Source organism: Dreissena polymorpha, chromosome 15 (assembly GCF_020536995.1).
Source record: "Dreissena polymorpha isolate Duluth1 chromosome 15, UMN_Dpol_1.0, whole genome shotgun sequence".
Classification (NCBI taxonomy): Eukaryota; Metazoa; Mollusca; class Bivalvia; order Myida; family Dreissenidae; genus Dreissena; species Dreissena polymorpha.
The window spans coordinates 26,863,391-26,887,165 of record NC_068369.1 but is presented as its reverse complement, the minus strand read 5'-3'; the positions used below and the strand labels follow the sequence as shown (position 1 = coordinate 26,887,165).

At 33.8% G+C, this 23,775-nt stretch overlaps 1 protein-coding gene across 1 annotated transcript; it reads left to right on the top strand.

Moving 5' to 3' along the window:
- The first annotated feature begins 5,671 nt into the window (after positions 1–5,671).
- On the top strand, positions 5,672–10,698 carry LOC127860857 (uncharacterized). The gene is made up of 4 exons (XM_052399157.1): positions 5,672–5,971; positions 9,006–9,163; positions 9,426–9,579; positions 10,030–10,698. The coding sequence occupies exons 1-4, from the start codon at positions 5,926–5,928 to the stop codon at positions 10,404–10,406; spliced, it is 735 nt and encodes a 244-aa protein (XP_052255117.1). The 5' UTR covers positions 5,672–5,925; the 3' UTR covers positions 10,407–10,698.
- Positions 10,699–23,775: the final 13,077 nt, after the last annotated feature.

Below are 23,775 nucleotides of genomic sequence, written 5' to 3'. Positions count from 1 at the left end.
ATTAGTGAATATTTCCGCGTGTCAAAAAGATAGTAGTTAAAATGTGTTAACTGACCAATTATCTACAACTCATCTTTCTACCAGTTGTTTATAAAATATATATATATATATATATATATATATATATATATATATATATATATATATATACATATATATATATATATATATATATATATATATATATATATATATATATATATATATATATATATATAGTCCAACCTGTCAATAAAGACCACTCAAGGGATTTGGTCGTTGTGGTCTTTGTTCACAGGTGGTCTTTATTCGCAGGGTCAATCGACACTTTGCAAAATATGCTAGTAGTTTTTTAACAGGTACCTTATCTATGTATGTGCTCTATTGTTTAAATGTTTGAATACTTATGCATGTATAATGAAATAAAGGATTGAAAATACAGTTTTGTTATACATTTGAATATTTATTACATGTTGTATTTTTATATTCCCTTTGTTATTTATTTAATTATCATATACTGTATAAATAACTATTGACATACATGTATACGTACATGTACATGTAATTCTACAAAGAACAAAGTACAAAATACACATAACATAGCAAACATTTATACATGAAATACATGAATCACTACTACACAACCAGTAAAGTTGACAATAATGGAAAATAAATGACATCTGATATTTATATAAGACTAAAAACATCAAAGAATAAGATTCCAGACAGATACTCAACGTACCAGTAGAAACAACAAAACACAATAAGCACTACGACCCCCGTCCCCCTCCACTCTATAATCTATGAACGTCTTATTACGGAGAAATATAAGAAGAGAATGACTATCAAAATGTTTGTCTTAAATAGGCATCGTTATTGATATGAAACCGTTAAGTTCCTTAATGAGTTTATGAAAGCCCCAGATTTGTCTTTGATATTTTCGGAAATTAGTACATTAATGACAAACTGTCAAATGCATAAAAGAAGCAGGCGACTACCAATTAGCAATGTACATGTATGTTAAATAAACAAACAACTGCTATTGAGTGCAATAAACTGTCACTTGCCAATATCTCCATAGCGACCGACGAGTCCACTGGCAAGATGTGTATCACGTGACTACGCAGCGTCCTGGTGGCCATTTTGTTTTTTGAAATATGCGAAATAGTTGATTTTTATGATTGCAGTGGTCGTTGTAAGCTATCAAAATGGAGATTTGGGAATGTAAAAGGGTGGTCGTTGGTCTTTGTTCACAGGTGGGCTTTATTCGCAGGTTCAATATATAGTGAAATCGTTCGGGAGGAAATCGGTGTGGTCGTTATTGACTGTTGGTCGCTATTAACAGGCGGTCGCTCGCGCAGGTTGGACTGTATATATATATATATATATATATATATATATATATATATATATATATATATATATATATATATATATATTATTTTTGATATTTTACACGACTTACCCAGTCCTCTAAGCCGAAATGATCCGTAAAACAAAATTGTGTCTTCGTATGAACGAATCTGCATGAAAACTACATTGAGACTCACATCGTACATCGAATCATATCTGACGTCAGTTGTCAAAACGAAAGTACGGTTGATATTCAAATGGACTATTTTTCTCTTTCCGGGATATTGTTTTAGTATGTTGATGTTGCATTAACATTATATAAGTGTATATGACGTGAAAACAACAAAAATAAACAACGGTTGCGATAGACACATATATACTGTTAGATCCCCATAATATTACTTTAAGGTAAATTTGCAAAGTTGGACGAGTGCCAAGTCAAGAGGCCCATTTCAGGTGTGCTAGTGTGGAAGTAGATACGTAAAGTGTGCACTGATAATTTGTGGTTTATGAGAAGTTTACCAACAGCCGCAAGCTTGTCACCAGCTCCTGTAAATCGTTGCCGGTCTGATAAATGCCATACTTTTGCAAAAACATAATGGCGATGTGTTTTTGACGATGCTGCCTCAGCATCGTCTAAGTTATCATACCATGGAAAAAAAAATTACAATAGCGAGCTATGTAAAAGACCGAGCCAGTCCGATTGAAATAGTGTCGATTTTCTAATCGGCATATCTCGCTGATTAGCATTGGTAACATTCTCCAGCAGAGTTGTCGTTCATGCCTAAACATAGGGTACGACTAAAATGCGTACATGACTCATATGGGCGGATATGACTGAAAATTGCGGATATGAAAAGATAATGGCTTTCAAAATGTATTTTCCTTTATTTTTGTTATATGAAAATCGTTGTGACAAACATACACGTCGCTAATGTGTAATGTTACGATCGAATGAATTTAAAAGCGTTTTTCATTGGCATTTTAATTTCAGTAACTCCAAATTAATATCCGCGAATATGAACGACCAGTCAGACCACCGCTTTTATTAAATTGCTCTATTTTGAGGCAGTCTTAACATAATTATCACATATTGTGATTTTTTAATTCAACAGTGATTTGTTCATAACAAACCTGCAAACAAAACGCATAAATATTGCCTATATACGTTCATATTCGCACTTTTCGTTCATATCCGCGGATATGAGTCATATACGCATTTTAGACAGACCGCTCATACAACAATGGCCGCGCCCATGAGAGAATTTTCACACTCGTGTCAAAACTTTCTTACAGCATACATCGGCTTGTTTTGCTATTTAGAAACTGTAATTTAGGATATATGAGTTATTTATTAACTAAATCTCCGCTAATGTCAACAATGGATTGAATTCGAAGAATACATTCGATGTGAATTCAGGACTTTCTGGATCTTGACAGCTTGACACGGCAAAACTGGTATTTTTAATTATCAATTTAAGTCACATTTTGCTTTGTAAATTGTATTCGAGCATTTTGCGACTTATTGAATGACTATGATACCCGATATCAACATATCACATGGGATTTGCAGATCACCAAGCTGTCCTGAAAACATTGATTACAAAGTCTTTACTCATATTACGGGTTTGTATTATTTCTTCTTTCTATTTTAGTACAGTCAATTGGTGTATAGCGGATTTTAGTGAGTAACGGATAGGTTAAAAGTTTTTTGCAAAATACTTTTATTTATGTAAAGATTTATAGTGTTTTATGAATTGAATACAAAATGCATATCATTGTTCAGTCGATTCAAGTTTTAGTTGACGTGTGTCAATGTTCAACTTACAATTGTTTCTTTTTTCGAAAGCAAAACAAGGTCACGTTATGTACGCAACGTTTTTGTGACGAAAGGAAAAGTGAAGACGTATGGTTTCCTGAATTTTGCAGATTTTGTTTGGTAAACATTATGTTCATTGATGTAATATTGTAGTATAATGTGTCCTTTCTAGAGGTAAGAATGCTCAGAAACCAAATTGATGCGTACCGCATAAAATGAGCATTAGAGCTGCAACTCGTGATTTAGTGAATAACGGACATGTGGCGACACATATTCGGGAATGTGGGGATTGTCTCAAACTAAATGAAAACTCAATTGAAGTTGTCCAATACACATGTGGGTAGCGCGTGGCTATGATATTTATTAGTAAAAACATCATTTTGAATGAAAAATAATAAAATTATAACGAAAAATCGATTACTCTGAAAACATAGTTTTCACTATCAAATATATATAACAAGGTATTCAACTCAAAACGACCCGAATATAGGGTGTATCGCTTTGAACAGCCATTACTTCATCGTGCAGCGATTTCCATGAACTCGGTCTTATTAAACGCAGACATGAAGTTCCTTTTCTGGAAATGTAAATATCTTGCAATATATTTTACAAATGCTGGGTAAAATTTCAAGAAATAACACGATACACATGTAATCCGATAAAGACCTAAGTGATCCGGTAATTGCTGAATCAGTTTACCCTAAAATTTGCGCTGTAAACAAAAAATATTTGTCGGAATTTTAAAACCGCTGGCATGTTTCAATAGGAAAGACATTTGTCTTTCGATGTTTAAAAGTTTAATTACTGAATGCATGGTGTTTACGTTGAAATGAGACTCGAAGTCCTTAGCTATCCGTTATACACCAATCGACTGTATTAAATATCATTATTAAGTCAAATGAACTGTGTCACAGTAAAAGAGACATTAAGGTAATTGTGGCCAGTTTGGATCCAGATCAGCCTCCAGTCGCTTGAAGGCTGTTTGCGTAAAAGCGGTTTACCATTATTTGCATAAGTCAGATGTTAATTCCGCCACGCCAAGTCAATAAATACGCACACTATGAGTTAGCAGTCGATAGTCGCATAATTTAGTATAAATAATAATAATAATGTTCAATAAATACGCTCAATATCTATTAGTTAGCGGTCGATAGTCGGACAATTTGGTATTAATAATAATAATAGTAATGTTCAATGTCATATATCTCTAAAAGCAACAGATGTAAGGCGTCTTCTGATTGGCTAACACTCAAGGGTCAGTAAAGACTGAACGTCGAATTACAATTTTGTACATTGAAGTACAAAAAAAATGTACATTTCTCTTTTTACCTAATAGGTCGTGTTGACTTTCGACCCAACTGGTACGCCATAAATGTGTATTCATACTATTGCCTTCGAGGTACTTATCCTATGTTTGAAGGAAAGGGCCAAGAATGTGCGATTGTGGGTCAAGTTCCCCAGGGGTACTACGTCCCCGTACCCACCTTTTTTTTCCGTACCAAAAATTTTTCGTGACCAATTTATTTTTTCGTATCCAATTTTTTTTTGGTTCCAAAATTTTTTTCGTACCCAAATTTTTTTGTTCCCAATTTTTGTTTCGTACCCAATTATTTTCGTACTCTAATTTTTTTTCGTAACCAAATTTTTGTTTGGCATAATTTTTTCGTTCCCAAAATGTGTGTACCAAATTTTTTTTCGTACCCACATACACAATTGTGATGATGTAGATCAACTTAAATTGATGCTTTTATATATCCACCCTCTTCAAAAGCATCGTCACACCAGTACTGTCAGTACTCTGATTAATTGTTGTGTTACTTTTCAGCCTTATGAATATGTCTACATTAATCTACCACGTATTTATAACAAAGCATTGATTTAGACTGATGTCAACGAAAGGCCGCCGCACTTTTTTTTTAATTGGAAGATTGGAGTAAAATATACAATTCTATGCAGCATGTGACACTACACATAACTTTCAAAATGAACATTAAACTGATTTACTCGACTGCTGGCAGCGTTATTTTAAATAAATATGTGCATTTTCTTAGTTTATTTTCATACATAATATGAGTACTGCAACATTTCGAATGGAGGAACATGCTGTGTACGTATAACTCATGTTGTAACACAACAAACTATAAACAAACCTCTTGTTGTTACACAAGAAACTCTTAACAGAGCACATGTTGTAACAACACAGACTCTAAACAGATCAATTATAAGATATAATAATATATCATATTTTATTAAAATTGAATGTTTCAAATTTTTTTATTGAAAGGAAGATTTATACAAGTTTTGAAATCACTGTTTTGGTAATAAAATATTTACAAGGAAATTTTGTAACTTCAAAAGGTTGATGTGTTCTCATTCACGTGTTTAATTCAGGAAGAAAATATCAGACCGTTCGCTATTTGTCATTTGTTCTGAAAATTGGTGATCATGCAAACATTAGCATAAACGCAGTCAACATTATCGTCCTGTTTACTCGTAAACGCGCAATCAACGTTTTAATTTTATTTCACAGTCAACAAAAAACAGGAATAAGCTTGTTTTATTAACACTCGTATTTCTTATTTGTTATATTATATTTGCTATTGCGGACGATAAAGGCGTTTTCCAGTTTGTTTGATTACTCTTCATCACGTGTATTGTTATATATTGTGTATGGGTAAACGTATATATAAGACTAGGCAGCACACCGCTGGGAGTCAGCTGAGATTTCGATGACAATTTTGATTTAAATTTGACTTCAAACGTGCTGCTTGAAAATGGGTCACTTCAATGAAAAGCTTCCTTTCATTTTGGTGATATGCGGTAAGTTACTACTGATATGGTTAATCGTCTATTTTTTTCCTATATTGTTATATTGTTTGGGGAAAATAATTTTTACTTCGTATAATTATGGATAATATTGTAGTTATATTTATATATGATTAAATTAAAGTTGGTAAATTGTTTTTTGTGTAATCAATTTCTAGCTCAACTGGCCAGAGGCCAGCGGGGCTTATGTCATGGTCCTGTGTCCGTCGTGCGTGCGTGCGTTAACTTTTTCTTTAAACATCTTCTCCTAAACTACTGGTCCAATTCTGATGAAAATTCTCAGGAATGTTCCTGGGGTGAAAATCTTTCAAATTTGTTCAAATTATGCTCCTGGGGTCAAATTTGACCCTGCCCCGGGGGGTCAAAACATTGAAAATTTGCTTATATATGCCTATTTTGTGAAAACTTTAGAAATCTTCTTGTCCATAACCATTGGGCCTAGGGCTACCAAATTTGTTATGTAGTGACATCTTATAGTCCTCTACCAAGTTTTTTCAAATTATGCCCCTGGGGTTAAATTTGACCCTGCCCCGGGAAGTCAAAAAATTGAAAATTTGCTTATATAAGGCCTATTTTGTGAAAACTTTAGAAATCTTCTTGTCCATAACCATTGGGCCTAGGGCTTCAAATTTGTTATGTAGTGACATCTTATAGTCCTCTACCAAGTTTCTTCAAATGATGCTCCTGGGGTCAAATTTGACCCTGCCCCGGGAAGTCAAAAAATTGAACATTTGCTTATATAAGGCCTATTTTGTGAAAACTTTAGAAATCTTCTTGTCCATAACCATTGGGCCTAAGGCTACCAAATTTGGTATGTAGTGACATCTTATAGTCCTCGACCAAGTTTCTTCAAATTATGCCCATGGGGTCACATTTGACCCTGCCCTGGGGGGTCAAAAAATTGAAAATTTGCTTATATAAGGCCTTTTTTGTGAAAACTTTAAAAATCTTCTCGTCAATAAGCATTGGGCCTAGGGCTACCAAATTTAGTATGTAGTGACATCTTATAGTCCTCGACCAAGTTTCTTCAAATTATGCCCCTGCGGTCAAATTTGACCCTGCCCCTGGGGGTCAAAAAATTGAAAATTTGCTAATATAAGGCCTGTTTTGTGCAAACTTTTAAAATCTTCTTGTCCATAACCGTATAGCATAGGGCTACCAAATTTGGTATATAATGAAATCTAATAGTCCTCTACCAAGTTTGTTCAAATTAAGCCCCTGGGATCAAATTTGACCGTTCCCCAGGGGTCACAAAATTGAACATATGCTTATATTGGGCCTATTTTGTGCAAACTTTAAAAATCTTCTTGTCCATAACTATTAGGCCTATTTCTACCAAATTCGGTATGTAGTGACATCTTATAGGTCTCTACTTAGTTTGTTCAAATTATGCCCCTTGGGACAAATTTGAGCCTGTCCCGGTGGTCACAAAAATGAACATATGCTTAAATAAGGCCTATTTTGTGCAAGCTTTAAAAGTCTTCTTGTTCATAATTATAGAGCCTAGGGCTACTAAATTTGGTATGTAGTAATATATTATAGTCCTCTACCAAATTTGTTCATGACTCGCAGATGACCCCCTATTGATTTTCAGGTCACTAGGTTAAAGGTCAAGGTCACGGTGACCCGAAATAGTAAAATGGTTTCCGAATGAAAACTCAAGAACGCTTATGCCTAGGATCATGAAACGTCATAGGTACATTGATCATGACTCGCATATGACCACTATTGATTTTAGGTCACTAGGTCAAAGGTCAAGGTCACGGTGACCCGAAATAGTAAAATGGTTTCTGGATGATAACTCAAAAACGCTTAAACCTAGGATCATGAAACTTCATAGGTACAGTGATCATGACTCGCAGATGACCCTATTGATTTTCAGGTCACTAGGTCAAAGGTCAAGGTGACTCAACTTAGAAAAATGGTTTCCGGATGATAACTCAAGAAGGCTTACGCCTAGGATCATGAAACTTAATAGGTACATTGATCATGACTCGCAGATGACCCCTATTGACGTTCAGGTCACTAGGTCAAAGGTCAAGGTCACGGTGACTTTACACAGTAAAATTGTTTCCGGATGATAACTCAAGAAACCTCATACGCCTAGGATCATGAAACTTCATAGGTACATTGATCATGACTCGCAGATGACCCCTATTGATTTTTAGGTCACTAGGTCAAAGGTCAAGGTCACAGTTCCAAAAAGCGTATTCACACAATGGCTGCCACTACAACTGACAGCCCATATGGGGGCATGCATGTTTTACAAACAGCCCTTGTTATATTTTGAGATGATTCTGTACAAAGAAAGATGCTACTATTGTATTTGTTATAAATGTGTGAAAGGCTCTTAAGAAGGAACCAGAGATTATTAACCCTTTGCCAAACACTAACAGGATTTTACAGGTTTGTAGCTGACGACCTTATAAATAATTGTGATAAAAGGAGAAATTGCTCAAGATGATTTAAGCGTCCAGTGGGACGAGGGATAGAAAGAGAAAGTCTTATGCTTGAGTACATTTCAACCATTGCGCATTGCACGTTTTTTCGCATAAAAACAGTGGAACGATACAGGGCCATCATGATCCTCTTGTTAAATAAACGTGCTGAAGTGACGGTTATAATTCTGTATATTATTGAGGTCAGCAGCTACATCACAAGTTTTAACTCTGTAATATTTGTACAATGTTTGTATGTCAGGTTGTATATGTTTAATGTATTTATATCCTACCTAGTACCTTCCCTCTTTGATGTACTACAATAGCATTACATTAACATTTATATATAATATTGTCTGTGATAATAAATTCATTATTAAGTTTGTTTGTCTTAACATTATTTTAACAGTCTTCTTAACATGTTTTATTTGTATGAATGTACATGTACTTGTAAGTCGGTTTAAAAAGCTCATTAGAGCTTATGTTACTTGTTTGTGCATCCGACTTTGTAAATAAAATTTACTTGACTTGACTTGAGGTAGTGGGATACTGCAATTTACAGCGCAGTTATGAATTTATGTTTTGTATAGCTCTGATCGTTCCTGCAACACCATGCTGTGTGTCGAGTTCAACCATTGTGAACTTACGCAATGGGACAGTGACAGATGGTGGGGTAGGCGAAGTTATCAATAAACCAGAAGGAACGCCTTCGTCCGCAACTCCGTGCAACCTCAGAGCACTTATCAAAGTTAGAATACATGATATTGTTCAATAACAACCATAAATAACATTTCGGTATTGTTTAAGTATATGTGTAATGTTTTTGCAATGTATGCATTTCACACATAATATTTCACCTTTTATAATCGCATTTTCAAAATACATCAAAAGAGACTACACATTTCGTTCTTAATCGGACGGTTTTGTCTTTAAAATATTATTTCGCTTTTAAATATTGTTATTTAACATTTCTAGATGTGCTAATAGAAATGTATTCGCTCTCAATACAGGTAACCTTTGACAAGTTGCCCTCGTGCATTACCGGGTGTGCGAGCTATCCTCTTTGTGGACGACGAATGTTGAGAATTGACCTTGACCTTAGTTCCGGTAGTCGCTCAGGTTTCATGTTCAATATTGGAGACAGTGTCAGCAACGATGGTTACAGTACGTGGTATTATTGCTATGAATATTTAACATGTGTCTATTAGTCTATATTAGTGACGATTGTATTGTATTTGATGTAAGCAACTCGCGCGCTTGTAACAGTTTTATTTCAAAGCCCAAAACTAAAACTTTGTGTTTGTTCCAGATTAATTGATGATTGCTTTTGACACAAATGCTAGTTGTAGTATATTTTCGTTCCTTTTAATATTTAACCGGTAAATGATCTTATGTTGTGCACGATTTGGAAGACAAATATTTACCGACGACCTTTATTTACAAACAAACGATATGTTATGTTATGTAGTTATACTATACTATATTTCAATGCACGTTTTATTTTAATATTTTATGTGCATTTTGTTTTTCTTTGGGTTTCTTCGACGTCTATATATTTTAAGTATCAGTTTGATAATATGAAATCAGGTCCATTTTTTTCAAACTTTCTTATAGGGGGAGACTATAATGACCAGTTTCATGATTCTGAAATCGACTCCATCCCACCAAACGTCTACGTCAGACCGAGTGACGTATGTCCAAACCAACCGCTCCTCGCCACGTACACCGACGCCGTGAAATCCGGATCGGTAAGTCGCGTGACGTTGTTCATCAGCAACGGGCACGTACGAATCACAAACAGCAACGGTCTCAACCAGAAGTTATGTGACCAATGCCTGTTTGCTCTGAACGGACAGGCCGATCCGAGTTATGGAGGAGCGAATGAGGACATCTACATTGCTCTCAACCGGGTGATTACCGGCAGATCGGACCGCTACGGAGTCGGCGTCTGCTCTGCTAAGCTGTCATGGGTGTGTCCTGAGTTTTTTTGAAGCCGTTTCGTTGAAGAGAGCACGCTACCGATGCTAACAATATTTACTGTTTTTCTTTGCTTACAATACTAGTCTACCGAATTTCCTTGCAATTTGATTTTTAGTATGTATGTATTGTTTCCAAACTGTTTAAAAAAGCACGAATTTAAAACATAAAATGCTTCCAGATCTAAGAATGTAGAAAGTTTGCTATTTCCGTCATATTTAAGAAACTGCGTTTGTATTCGCGACTGTGTTTAAAACGAATTGCAAATATAACTACACAATCTGATTCATAAAACCAAAAGTTTCAGTATTATTTATTAGTTATAAAAACAATTGCAGTTCATGCTGCAAAATGTACAACAAATGCTCTTTTTACAAAAGAAGGCCGTGTCCATACAGTTTGTAGCTCATGTAATTTACATATGACAACAAATGAAGATATTATGGCTCAAATATTAAGTTTTGTAATAAACTATGTAATATTAACAACTCAGACTGAGACATAATTCGATCGGGCAATTTCATGTTTTGGTTTCAAAATGATGCCGATGGAGGGAACCAACATTATTGAAGCCTAGTACGCAGTGTATTTTGAATAGGATATACCTTTGTACTGCCGCAATGCAGTCGGATTAACCCGTTAACAAAGACAACACACGCAAGTCGCTTTGGTAGTGTATTTCCACGTCATAAAGGTTAAAAAGCTACAACAGAAATAAAAGACATTCAATGACCTGAATATATCATAAGATGTACTTAATGTTTCACCATAACATCATTATCATCGTGAAAATAAGACACATGTAATTCGCATAACGTTTTAAGTGACCCATATGGCCTTCCGTAGTTTTAGCAAACGAACAAATGGAACTGGCCTATTGTGAATCAATTTCCAAAATTAAAGCATAGAAAATGTACGAAATCAATGCCACAACAATACACATATTGTAAAATGCACTTACATCGTGAGGGAGAAGCAGTTTGAACAAAGTTCGTTGACTTTAACAACCCGGGAAAAACTGTGTTTATAATGACAATATTACTACTAAGGGACACAACTTCTCAATTAGAATGCACACAAACTACGCCGCATAATAAAACCACAAAGCGTATGCAGCACAACCTTTGACCTTTAGAGAAGACATATATACTCGTTTTTCTTACTTTGGTAGTCTCGGTTTGTACATTTAACAACTACGTCCCAAAATGTACAGTCGTTACAGTCATCCTTGAATGTCAGGCCACTCTGGAGATTAATTCCTTGAAAATGGCACGGTTTCTCTGACATTATCAGAAATCATAGTGTATAACTAGTTTTCAAAAGTAAACTGTCATAAAGTTAGCATGATTGATTCATCGGATACCTCCTTTCCGAACGATCGTATTCGTTCGACGATCATAAGGAAACTTCCACAATTTACAGACCAAAACAGCACTGTCTCTCAAAAAATGTCAAATTATTTGACAATGCTCTTCTTAGAAACAAAGGTAGTTCCCATAGTGCTTGAAGATAAAATAATTTTGCTTATATAAAGGTGTTGGTTTCGTTCAAATATTTTGAATGTTTGCTCAAGATATCTATTGTTGATAACTGAGCCCTAAGTACCACTCAATCGCCCATTCTCCTGTTCTTGTTTTACAACATTGACGACGGAGGGATTTATAATATTAAAGCAAAACAATACCCAGTGTGTTTGAGATTGAATTTAACATTTGCCTTAAGAGGAGGCATGTGCACTAGTCCTCCCTATACGGGCAATCGGGTTTCGCACAATGAACACTTCCATCGAACATTTAAAGTCCTTACAGTCGTCCTTGAATGTCTGTTCACTTTGGTAGGTAATTCAATAGTATCGACACAGTTTCGTAGAATATGCTATCAGAATATACAGTTACGAAGAAGTTTTCAGTTGAAAACCGTTATTATTTAAAGCGTAAATGACCTATCGGATACCTTTTGCTGCACACCGATCGAAATGAAAATTTCCCTAATGTATATACCATATAAGCACTTTTCATAAAGCAAATTGAATAGGAAATGTCCTATTTACAAACGAAGGAAGATTCCACAGTGTTTTCTGTTGCATTTGTTGTGGCTGACCTGCTGTAGTGTGGCGTGTGACCTACCGGAAGCGCGGGAAGGAGCATGCGCAGACAGAATAGATGCCGAACAAATAGAGACGATTGTTGAAATTAACTGTTACATTATAATCATTAAAGTGTTGTTATATCTTGATCAGTGTGTGTTATTAGTACGCGGAAAGTGAAATCACAGTATTTACAACACATTTTTATATGACAAGAATTGCACAATTTAATGGTTGAATATGAATATTAAGGATTTTTTAACGAACGATGTAATGTGAACAAATGTACAGAGTTGTAAATTCAACAGCACCATCACTTCATTTAAAGTCGACAGATTCGTCCTTGAATGCCTGTTCACTTTGATAGGTAATTCCCTTGCACTGACACAGTTTCTTTAAAATATATTATCAGAATATACAGAATATAAGCAACCGTAATCAATTGTAACTTGATTGAGTTATCGGATACCACTTTGTGATAAATCTTGCCCGCACATCGATTTAAATGAAAACCTCCATATTTATAGACACTTTAAACACTGCTTTTCATAAAGCAAAATGTACAGTAAATCCCCTTCTTTCATACAAAGGAAGTGCACATAGTAACTGTAGCTCAAATGTGATTTACTTATGACAATAATTCCAAGATGAATTGGCTGTATCCGAATGTTTTGTGTTTTTTTAACAATGTAATGCTTTACTCACTAGGACACATATATGTTTCACATTATACGTCTCCGTACCAGCATGTGCAATCGTCAAAGTCTCTAAATGGCTGACTGCTCCTGTTCTCGATATTCTCATATAGGCATAGTGTCTCTAATAAATTATATTCATTATATTCTCCCTTTAAAGCCTCTATAACGCTCAAAATCAACGAAAATTTCGTGAAATAAAGTTAACACCTAAACAATCAGTATTCTTTATAGCAAGACACACAATTTCAACGCTAGATATGGTATGATTACATAGGTTTTTGTACATGAAAATGCTCGTTTTTATTTATTTGTTACACAATAACTTCCATTTTAAAGCCGGTCGAGTTGATATTTCTCACAACAATTCGGTTATCTCAACTGAACAGAATTTATCAGTATTCGTCAGATACATTCTAAAGCTTAGCTCTTCCATACTGATTTTCGAAAAAATTGTGCCAAAAAATGCCAAAAGCATAAAAAATACGAAACCTAATCGTACATTTATATGAAGTGAAAACAACAAAAATAAACAACGGTTGCGATAGACACCTATAAACATAGCATACCTTGTTAGATGCGCATAATATCACAACGAATACCGATTTTGGTATTCGAATATTCGGTCATCCTTCCGAACGTATATTCGGATATTCGGTCAACATCTGTTGGAAAAAAATCAACAACATTAACTTTGTTTACCGTACCATTACTCTATGAATTCTGCTTTCGTTTTTACCGAAAGTTCACCGGCAGTAACTAAATATTGTCACAGCGTTGCCGTCGCTAATGCGAAGTTGATTAATTTTTATAAGATGTTGATCAAATAGTCGTGAATATTTGTTTAAAAGCTTGATCGAACAAAGGAATCTTTTTTTTTTTCTTCGTTAAAAGGGAGATGGATAGGGGAATCGGCGAATTGAAAGGTAGGTGGATTCATTCTTGCGGAAATTGAACGGTAATAGCCACGTCTAGCTTTCAGTGTTAATAACGTCAGAAAATTTGATACTTTCATATAAATTTAATAATTTTGGGTGACTTTTGTTTATTTTGATATTGAGACTGTTTATAGCTAGATGTAATTGTTAAAATTGAACGATTAAAACTGTTTTAAACTTTTAATATTGTACATATTGGGAGAAATACCAAAAACATTTCTTAAAGTAAGTACCTGATTGAATATTGAGTAATTAATTAAAGTTTGGACCATACGATACGCAAATACTCATTAGAGGTTGAGTAAATTATTTCGGTCAATCAAAAATCTTTTGCATAAGTTCTTATTTGTTTTTACACCAAGTCGGCTTTTTCTTTACTCATTTAATCCTTGATAATTTTAAATGTACTTCGAGTCATTAGATCAAGTGCGAGTCTGTGTTTTGATTGCCGATGCGATTTGAACCTATCATAATTTTGACACAAAGTGACTGTCTTTGGTCAATTAAAGTTTCCTAAAGGTTTGCAATTAGCACCATAGCGACGCATAATCGCGACTACCGGAATAAACAGTATGGGATGAGGAACAACTATTTTTAACAATGTTTGAAGCAAATTTCACGAATAAAAAGTCTTTGAAATTACTCGATTTTTTTATTTTTTCTTCTTCCGAATATTCGATTCGGAAAATACAATTCGAATATTCGGTGCGGGACCGAATATTCGGATGTTCGTTGACATCCCTACCTTAATGTGATATTATGGGCATTTGAACGAATCTGCACTAAAACTTTATTTAGGTTCACATCGTACATGCATGATCAGTTGTCAAACAGAAGTAAGGGTTGATATCCAAATGCATTATTTTTCTCTTTCCGGGATAATGTTTGTAATGTTTTAGTATGTTGATGCTTCATTAACAAATATAAGTGTATATGAAGTGAACACACCAAAAATAAACAACGGTTGCGATAGACACCTATAAACTGCTAGATGCCGATAATATCACTTTAAAGTAACATTACTACTCAAAATCAACGAACATTTTGGACAATATTTCGTAAAATAAAGCTAAATAATTAAACATTATTGTTCCTTATGGCAATTGCCGAAATTTCAACGCAAGATGTGGTCTGGTAAAATAGATGTTTGTGGATACAAAAATGCTCGTTTTTATTATGGGTTTAACATGGTACCATCTAAGTGTTCGTGTGTCGTATGAATATATATATATTCGCAGGAAATAAGCATAGAATATTGCGTCCACAAATAAATAAAAACGAGCATTTTGTATCTACAAAAATCTATTTAATCATATCACATCTAGCGTTGAAATTCTGGCTATTGCTATAAGGAACACTGATTGTTTAGGTTTTAATGTAATTGTACGAAATACTTTACGAAATGTTCGTTGATTTTGAGCGTTATATAGAGACTTTAAGGAAGTCTTTCTCATGCCGTTTAATTTGAACTGTACTCCTATTAGTTTTATGTTTATTACGTCTGTGATTAAATCTATGCAATTTGGTTGGCCTTTAAAGCAGTTAAAAGCCGTTCCAACGCGGTCACCCCTTGTGGCAGCTGAGCTTACCTTATGTATGGCGTTGTACGCGATGTCTTCTTTTGTAAAGACAAGTGTTAAAACATAATAGCAGCGGCTGGTGACACGATATTATCTCATGATGATGTTTCTGAAGTGCAATTATTCCTTTATTTAGATCGTTTCGAACAATTCTTACATCGCAATAAACTCAACTTCTTATATTCCAAATTGTGTAACAACAATAATACAGAAACACTGAACGATGCTTTTAATAGTGTGCGTACGTATTGATAAAGCCTGCACGTTAAAACATTTCGTTCTTACGACACACGGATCACCATTTATTTCCCAACAAAAATACTAAAATTAAAACAGCTATCTGAGATATTAGCCGCATATTCGCGTAATGAATTTGTTCGTATATGTATTATGTATGCATCATACATTTCAATATAGTATAAGACCTTAACAAACGGTTTGAATTGTGTTATGTATTCTGGCTTTGATATTATAACTGATTCCAGAGTATGTTGGCTTATGTTGGCTACATTATTTCAAATTAAAACATTTTTATATTAAACATAACAAATTAAAGTTTCCAAAACGTCTGATGCCTGTCTGTCGTTTCTCTCAGTGCAGCAACCTTTCTTATAATGGAAACAAATTGCTTCTGGCTTGATACTGTTAATACCCAGCGGCTTATGAAGAGTCATTAACATTGCTGTTTACGACCATAGTATGAAAAGGTTGCGATAAATCAGGTCAATGTCTCCAGCGTGGTTTATAACTGGTTTTATTTCACAGCAATATGTTAAACTTTATTGGGTGTTATAAGAGTGTGTTTTTGGTGGTCATAAATATTTTTTAAATGCAAGATCTAAATTGTATTAGGATTTATTGCTGTTTTGTAATGCAAACTGTTGAAGTCTTGACCGACCATTATTCGTAATAAATTCGTATTATTTTCTCAGTACAGACTGCCTTATAAAATTTCAGATTTATTTAAAATATAGTTTTGAAGAATGCGACTCCATCGCTTACCAATGTGAATTATTAAAACGAAACGATCATACACAACAGTTAATGTTACTATTTCATTGATATTTACGTGTAAGTGCATTCTTCCACCGTATATCCTCGACAGCGTTACAGTTTAAGGCGATGAAGTTCGTATTCTTCTTTCAAAAAACACCTTTGCACTTCAATTATGTAAGCGCAAGCTTTTTACCTGTTACTATATTTTAATGTATGCCTTGTTTCTACTCACATACAGAAAGTTAAAACAAGACGATCATAGTCGCTTTGCCGATTTGTACAATCAGTTGATTAGTTAACAAAATACTTTAGAAATTTTACGGCAAACATTTTATTTCGGGGAGTAAGAAGATCAAAATGACGACTTCCACAAAAAATTGCTGCCAACATCAACAATTTTACAACGGCGGTAACAATTAACAATTATTGCAACTAATAAATCATGTAATTAACTATTGAACAAGGCATTAGATAAACTTTCCAAAGGTGAATTTGATGTTCATCTTAACTTTGGGATTTCCGAGAACAGATCGAAGCAATTTGCTTAATCGCGTTTAAATTAAAATGTAGACTGCGCGAAAAGATAAATCTTTATATGAAAAACACCATAAAGCTCAATGTATTTTTTACTAGCAGTGGGTTTCCAAATTGCAATGCATATATATACACACGCATATATATATATATATATATATATATATATATATATTTATTTATTTATTTATTTATTTATGTATTAATTCACACACACACAAATATATATAATTTTATTTTTATTAATATATTTTACTTGTTTTAATTTTTTTCTGTCACTGTTAGGTGTATTTATAGCTGTATGCTCACTTTGTTAATATACTGTCACAAAACGAATAAAAGTCTGATCACTTTATTTTTACAAATTTTCATTATAGTGTGTTAAAAACAAATGCTTACATACGAGATTGGTTCAGGAGTGCTGATGGTGATCGAGTCGGCTTTGGTTTGCTGTTATGTTATGTATGCCATTCCAGAATAGGGCCGTTTTAATGAGTTTGAACTACAAGATTGAGTTAATTTAGGTTGGCTTGTACGGTTATGATCGACATCTTATACGCTCTCATTTAAGTGCAAATTGTAATTATTGTATGGAAAAAAGGTTTAAGTAGATTAACGAAAACTGTATATAGACGTTGTACACTTTTCCTGTATAAAGTCATCAATTGTATTACGTTTTATCGTATGTTTTTAATACGCTAATTGTTATAAAGCAGCCCATGAATGCAAATATTCGAATGGACCGAATTCTATTTAAGTGATATTATGGGCATCTAACAGTTTATAGGTGTCTATCGCAACCGTTGTTTATTTTTGGTGTTTTCACTTCATATACACTTATATTTGTTAATGCAGCATCAATATACTAAAACAATATCCCGGAAAAAGAAAAATAATGCATTTGAATATCAACCGTATTTTCGTTTGAATTTAGTTTTAGTACTGATTCGTTCATACGACACAAAGGCACTATTTTGATTTACGGATCATTTCGGCTTAGAGGACTGGGTGGGTCACGTAAAAATATCGAATATAACATATATTTTTATAAACAACTGGTAGCAAGTATGGCAAGCGGTTCGACGCATAATCCCAAGAAACTAGGTTTCTCGTGAGAACCTAGGTTCTCAGAATGAGAACCTAGGTTCTCAGAATGAAAACCTAGGTTCTCATGAGAACCTTGGTTTTCAAATGAGAACCTAGGTTCTTGTGAAAACCTAGGATACCAAACGAGAACTTAAGTTCTCAGAATGAGAACCTAGGTTCTCATGAGAACCTAAGTTCTATGTGTCTATGAGAACCTAGGTTCTCATGAAAAACCTAGTTTCTAATGAGAACCTTGGTTCTCAAGCGTAAACCAAGGTTTTCAAATGAGAACCTAGGTTCTCATGAAAACATAGGTTCTCATGAGAACCTAGGTTCTCGTGAGAAACCTGGTTTCTTGGGATTTCATAAACCTAGGTTCTCATGAGAACCTAGGTTCTCATGAGAAACCTAGTTTCTTGGGATTATGCGTCGAACCGCTTGCCATAATTAACCTCCAGTTGTCTCCCATTGCTTGGTACACGCTGGCGGCATATGTGTAAAATGAATAGAAAAAGGCATGAAACCGTGAATGTTTCTCCCCAAAAGCATTTTCTGAACAATGTCGGTGACCGCCTCTTGTTCATGTTTCCGTGCATGGGTGTTCTTGAGGAATGAAATTAGTAAAGTAATCGGTCGACATTGGTCTGAACACGTTAATAAAAAACTGAACTGTTTATGAAATACATCTTTAATTTAAAATATTATTTTGAGACTAAAAATTCAGATCAATCGTTACATAATACATTGTTACAGCATTAAATGAGTTTTAAATATTCAGTTCCCTTGTTCGGGCCTCAAACGACTGTACGGTACAGTTTTCTATTTCAAGTATGTCTGTGACCTACATGTAGGAAGCAATCATTATGGTTTAAAATACATGTTTTATCTCTATTGATTATGTGTAATAATGTATTATTCAATCGTAAGATATCGGCAACACTGCAAGAAAAACTTATGCGCTAAAGACTTTGCAAACAAATTTCAATAAATTGAGATATCTGCAAAAATAAAGTTCTTAACGGCGTGTTTTCATTCTGTCCAACCCGTGTGTAATCATATGTGAACCCCATTGATCCTGCGCCCTGAATAATATGTGTCCCGTATTCCAAACGAGCAAGTTTACGCCGTCCGACGCGTAATTCTGAAAACCTAGGTTCTCTGAAAACCTAGGTTCTCAGAGAACCTAGGTTCTCATGGAACCTAGGTTCTCTGAGAACCTAGGTTTTCAGAGAACCTAGGTTTTCAGAGAACCTAGGTTCTCAGAGAACCTAGGTTTTCAGAGAACCTAGGTTCTCATGAGAACCTTGGTTCTCATAATGAGAACCTAGGTTCTCATGAGAACCTAGGTTCTCTGAAAACCTAGGTTCTCAGAGAACCTAGGTTCTCAGAGAACCTATGGTTCCCAAATGAAAACCACGGATATGGCAAGCAGTTCGACGCATAATCCCAAGAAACTAGGTTTTTCATGAGAACCTAGGTTCTCATGAAAACCTAGGTTTTCAAATGAGAACCTATGTTCTCATGAAAACCTAGGTTCTCATTTGAAAACTTGGGTTCTTGGGGCCATGTGCAATCTTCATTCTGAGAACCTAGGTTCTCATGAGAAACCTAGTTTCTTGGGATTATGCGTCGAACCGCTTGCCATAAGCAAGATGAGTTGCAGATAATTGGTCAGTGATCACATTTTAACTAACTCTTTTGACCTGTTAATTCTTTTCAGCTCAATTCAGCCGTGCAAAATGCCCATATCACTTTAATCGTTGTGTAGTTAATTGTGTTTTAGTTCAAATTGTATTGCTGATCCTTCCAAACGTTATAGAAAATGTTTACATTTGTTGAAAGTTAGATTCTCGTGCGTATTAAAAATTTAAATATGTAAGTGAGGAAATTAGTTTTTATTATTTAAATTCATATTCGTATTGTACATTCAAAACTGATTTAAAATGAAAGGATTTTTACAAATTGCTCATTGTGACTTTATATCATTCACAACAAATGTGATATAAATGCTATCAGCATGTATTAGCGTGTATTGTCATGCCGTGTTTCCCATTATAACAAAATCAAAGCAATTGTTTAATAATAATCTTTGCGCTACTCTGTCTGCCCATTATTCAGGCCGCCCATGCCCTGAGCGGAGTATAAATCATGAGGTATGGGCTGTATGAAACTTCATAAAATGACAACGTGCTTTAAATAGAAAATGATTAGATAATACAGTTTTAGTCTGTATTTAAATTGACACATGATTTACAGATGTTAAACATTATTATTACAAATAAATGTTGATATTACATTCATAACACCAATATTTTTTAATTATGGTTTTATTAATTCCGACGTGAATGTAGTAAGTAGAGTTTTGATTGCGATGTATGTTGGCGTATTGTATCGTTGACACGTGTTTCGACCTCGAACAAAAGACAAAAAATGCAGATATCAGGAAAATCTTTCATCTGTCTTTTTTTTTCTCGCGGGGCATCAGCATTTCTTACAACCATACACATGACTTATTGTAAAATAGTACCATGCTCTGTGTTAAGAATCATTAAAAATTATGTGTATGATTATAGAGTTTACAGATTTCTATAAATCAGGCAAATGTCGCCAGTTCAAACTGGGTTTGTGTCACAGCACCTATATCAAATGTGTTTCTTTAACTTCCAATTTTATGTGGTTTCTGCAAGACGGAAAACACATTTTGTGTGTATTTTATAATAGTTTTCGTATTTAAGATTCATCGCATAAGTTTTCATTTTTTAATGAAATATCGAATATTATTCAGAATTTCCAATATTTTCCTCAGTACTTTACGTTTCAATTTTTTTTAAATAGCCATGATGCATGCGATTATACTGTTCGTCATAGTAAATAATCGAAATCGAAATGACGATACACAAAATTAATACTCCATTGACTGTTACAATTATAAAAAACTCTTTAATCACAATATAACAATTTAAGAAAAATAAATTGCTATAAAATGTATAATATAATACAATATATTGATTTAACCCACATATATATAAATGAGTTAATTCCAGCGGATAGTGAGTGACAAGTAATAAATATACATTGCACGCTGAACAACACTAGTAACGAATGACTCAACTATATGAGCGTTATTTTTCATAAACTTTGAAAAGTTACACAAACTATAATTCCTCATTTTTTTTTTGTTTTTTTTGTTTTTTTTTTATCGCGCTTAAGCTTTGTATTATCAATTCTCGTTTTATTTAGGGCAAAATATAACCGAACATTGATGAAATAAATTATTATGTTACCATTCGAAAATGGTCAAGTCCTGAAATGTGTATGATGGTGCTGATATAATAGCTCTAAAAAGTCATGAATATGTTATTTCTATATTGAAAATGACAAAAACATTAAATTAAATATACTGCTAAGGGTGAAGCGGCAACTATATTGTCTCTTAGCGTTGCTATACTTTACGATACGCTTCTGTTATATTGCCAGAAGCAATCAATCAAACATCTAGACTGCATCGGGCAATATATCATATGATGTATTAACGTACAGATAAACATTGATCAGATCATATTTCTAAAAATGTTATAAAATGTAATTCTTCAATACTTTACAAACATTGTAAACATATGTCTACTGTACAAATTAATTTAAAAAAAATATAATGCATCTTACAACCTACATTACTACTTCTTCCTGATATTAATTACGATGCTCTTAAACTTGTATTATATTTTATTTATTTTTAACTTCTGGTTAACACGAAAGGATTAATCTGATACGTTTGCCTATTTTCTATCATGATGCCTCAACAGATTGCCCTAGTGTTTTAATCATCGAATCCCAAATAGTAACTATATCGAAGACGTATTCTCTGATAAATCTTTTAAATATGAAACACGATACTCCAAAGTGGTTCGTTATGCTCACATGTATGTTGTGATTAATTGAGAGCTTATGTTGAGTCTTAAGAAACCCTGTACAGTAGGAAATACGGAAACTTCATTGAAATCTAATAAATCACGAAATCAAAATAAGCAAATTGTTAAGCTTCTGTAACACTGAACTGTATTCTGCAAAAACGTGCAATAAAAAGGAATAATGGAACTCCAGGTATAATAATGAGGAAACAAAATCAACCTGAAGCAAGAGTTTTATTTGCGATATAAAGGAATAGCAAACCTCCAGAATCAGTATCAGGAGAGAAATTGTTAAAACGCAACTTGATGGACAGAACGGGTTTCTTAAGAATGATTTATGTAATCAAGCTGGACATTTGGCTATGTTCTTGCATAAATGTGGTGATAAACGAACACGTTGATTGATAGGTTGTTGGAAAATATACACAGCTTCATTAAGCTGGTGATATATTCACCAGAAAGGCTCAACAAATATCTTTGTACTGGATCTGTGCTGGTTATTGGAAGCCAGTACAAATACGTTTAAACGCCCGCTCAGCCCACCAATTATTTCCTCATATAATAAATATAAATATATATGATATGCTTTATTCAGAAAAAAAGGCAAAATGCCCATCGTTCCACATATAAAACAATACAAAGAAATATAAAACTGGTTAATGGTAAGGCATGTTACGTCATGTTAGATATATGTACATACATATTGTAAATTTAAGATACAGCAACATTTTGTTTTGATAAAACACGTTTGGAAGTAATTGGACGGGAAAAACAAACCTTCATCTTTCAAAGACCATACATTGGGTTCTTACGGAAAACGTAAATTATAGCTTAATGACATGGAATTATGTATTGAACAATGTACATTGAACATTTGAAAAGTATTTTTTCGAATACATTTTAAAGATATATGTTATATGCTCCAAATATAAGGATCGGAATACAAAAGATGAGTAAACACACACACAAAAGTTTATAAGATCTAGGTGACTTAATCTGTATTCGAGAAATAATAATAGATTTTTAAGATGTAAAATTTATATTCCTTACGTGAAAGCCAAAAATAAAGAATAAACACTTACATGGGAATGCACAGCGTTTCATTCCAGTTTAAAAGGTACATTTATCAGTGTCCCCTATTTACATATATGATTGTATATTATATAACAGATAAACACGATTGCGTAAGTTATTTACACACGTATATAATAAATATATATATACAAATACACACACACATATATACATGTGTGTACACATAGAACGTATCATATTTAAGTTTTAACAACGTATATAATGTTTATAAGACCTTTGAATTGTAAAAAAAAAAAATATTGTAATTATTTGTGTTTTTTGCGACTGTATTGGTGTTGTGTAACCTTTTAGATTAATGCTTATAACCATATAAGTATGCGACATATTTTAGTCCATGGTTTACTTGGCGTGTTTCCGTTACAGTTAGTGAAATAGTGTGTTTGAGAATAATCCGATTAACAAGTATGGCAGTTTCAGCTGGAATTTATCATGGTAAGTGTGGTACAGTTCTACAAGCGTGACAAC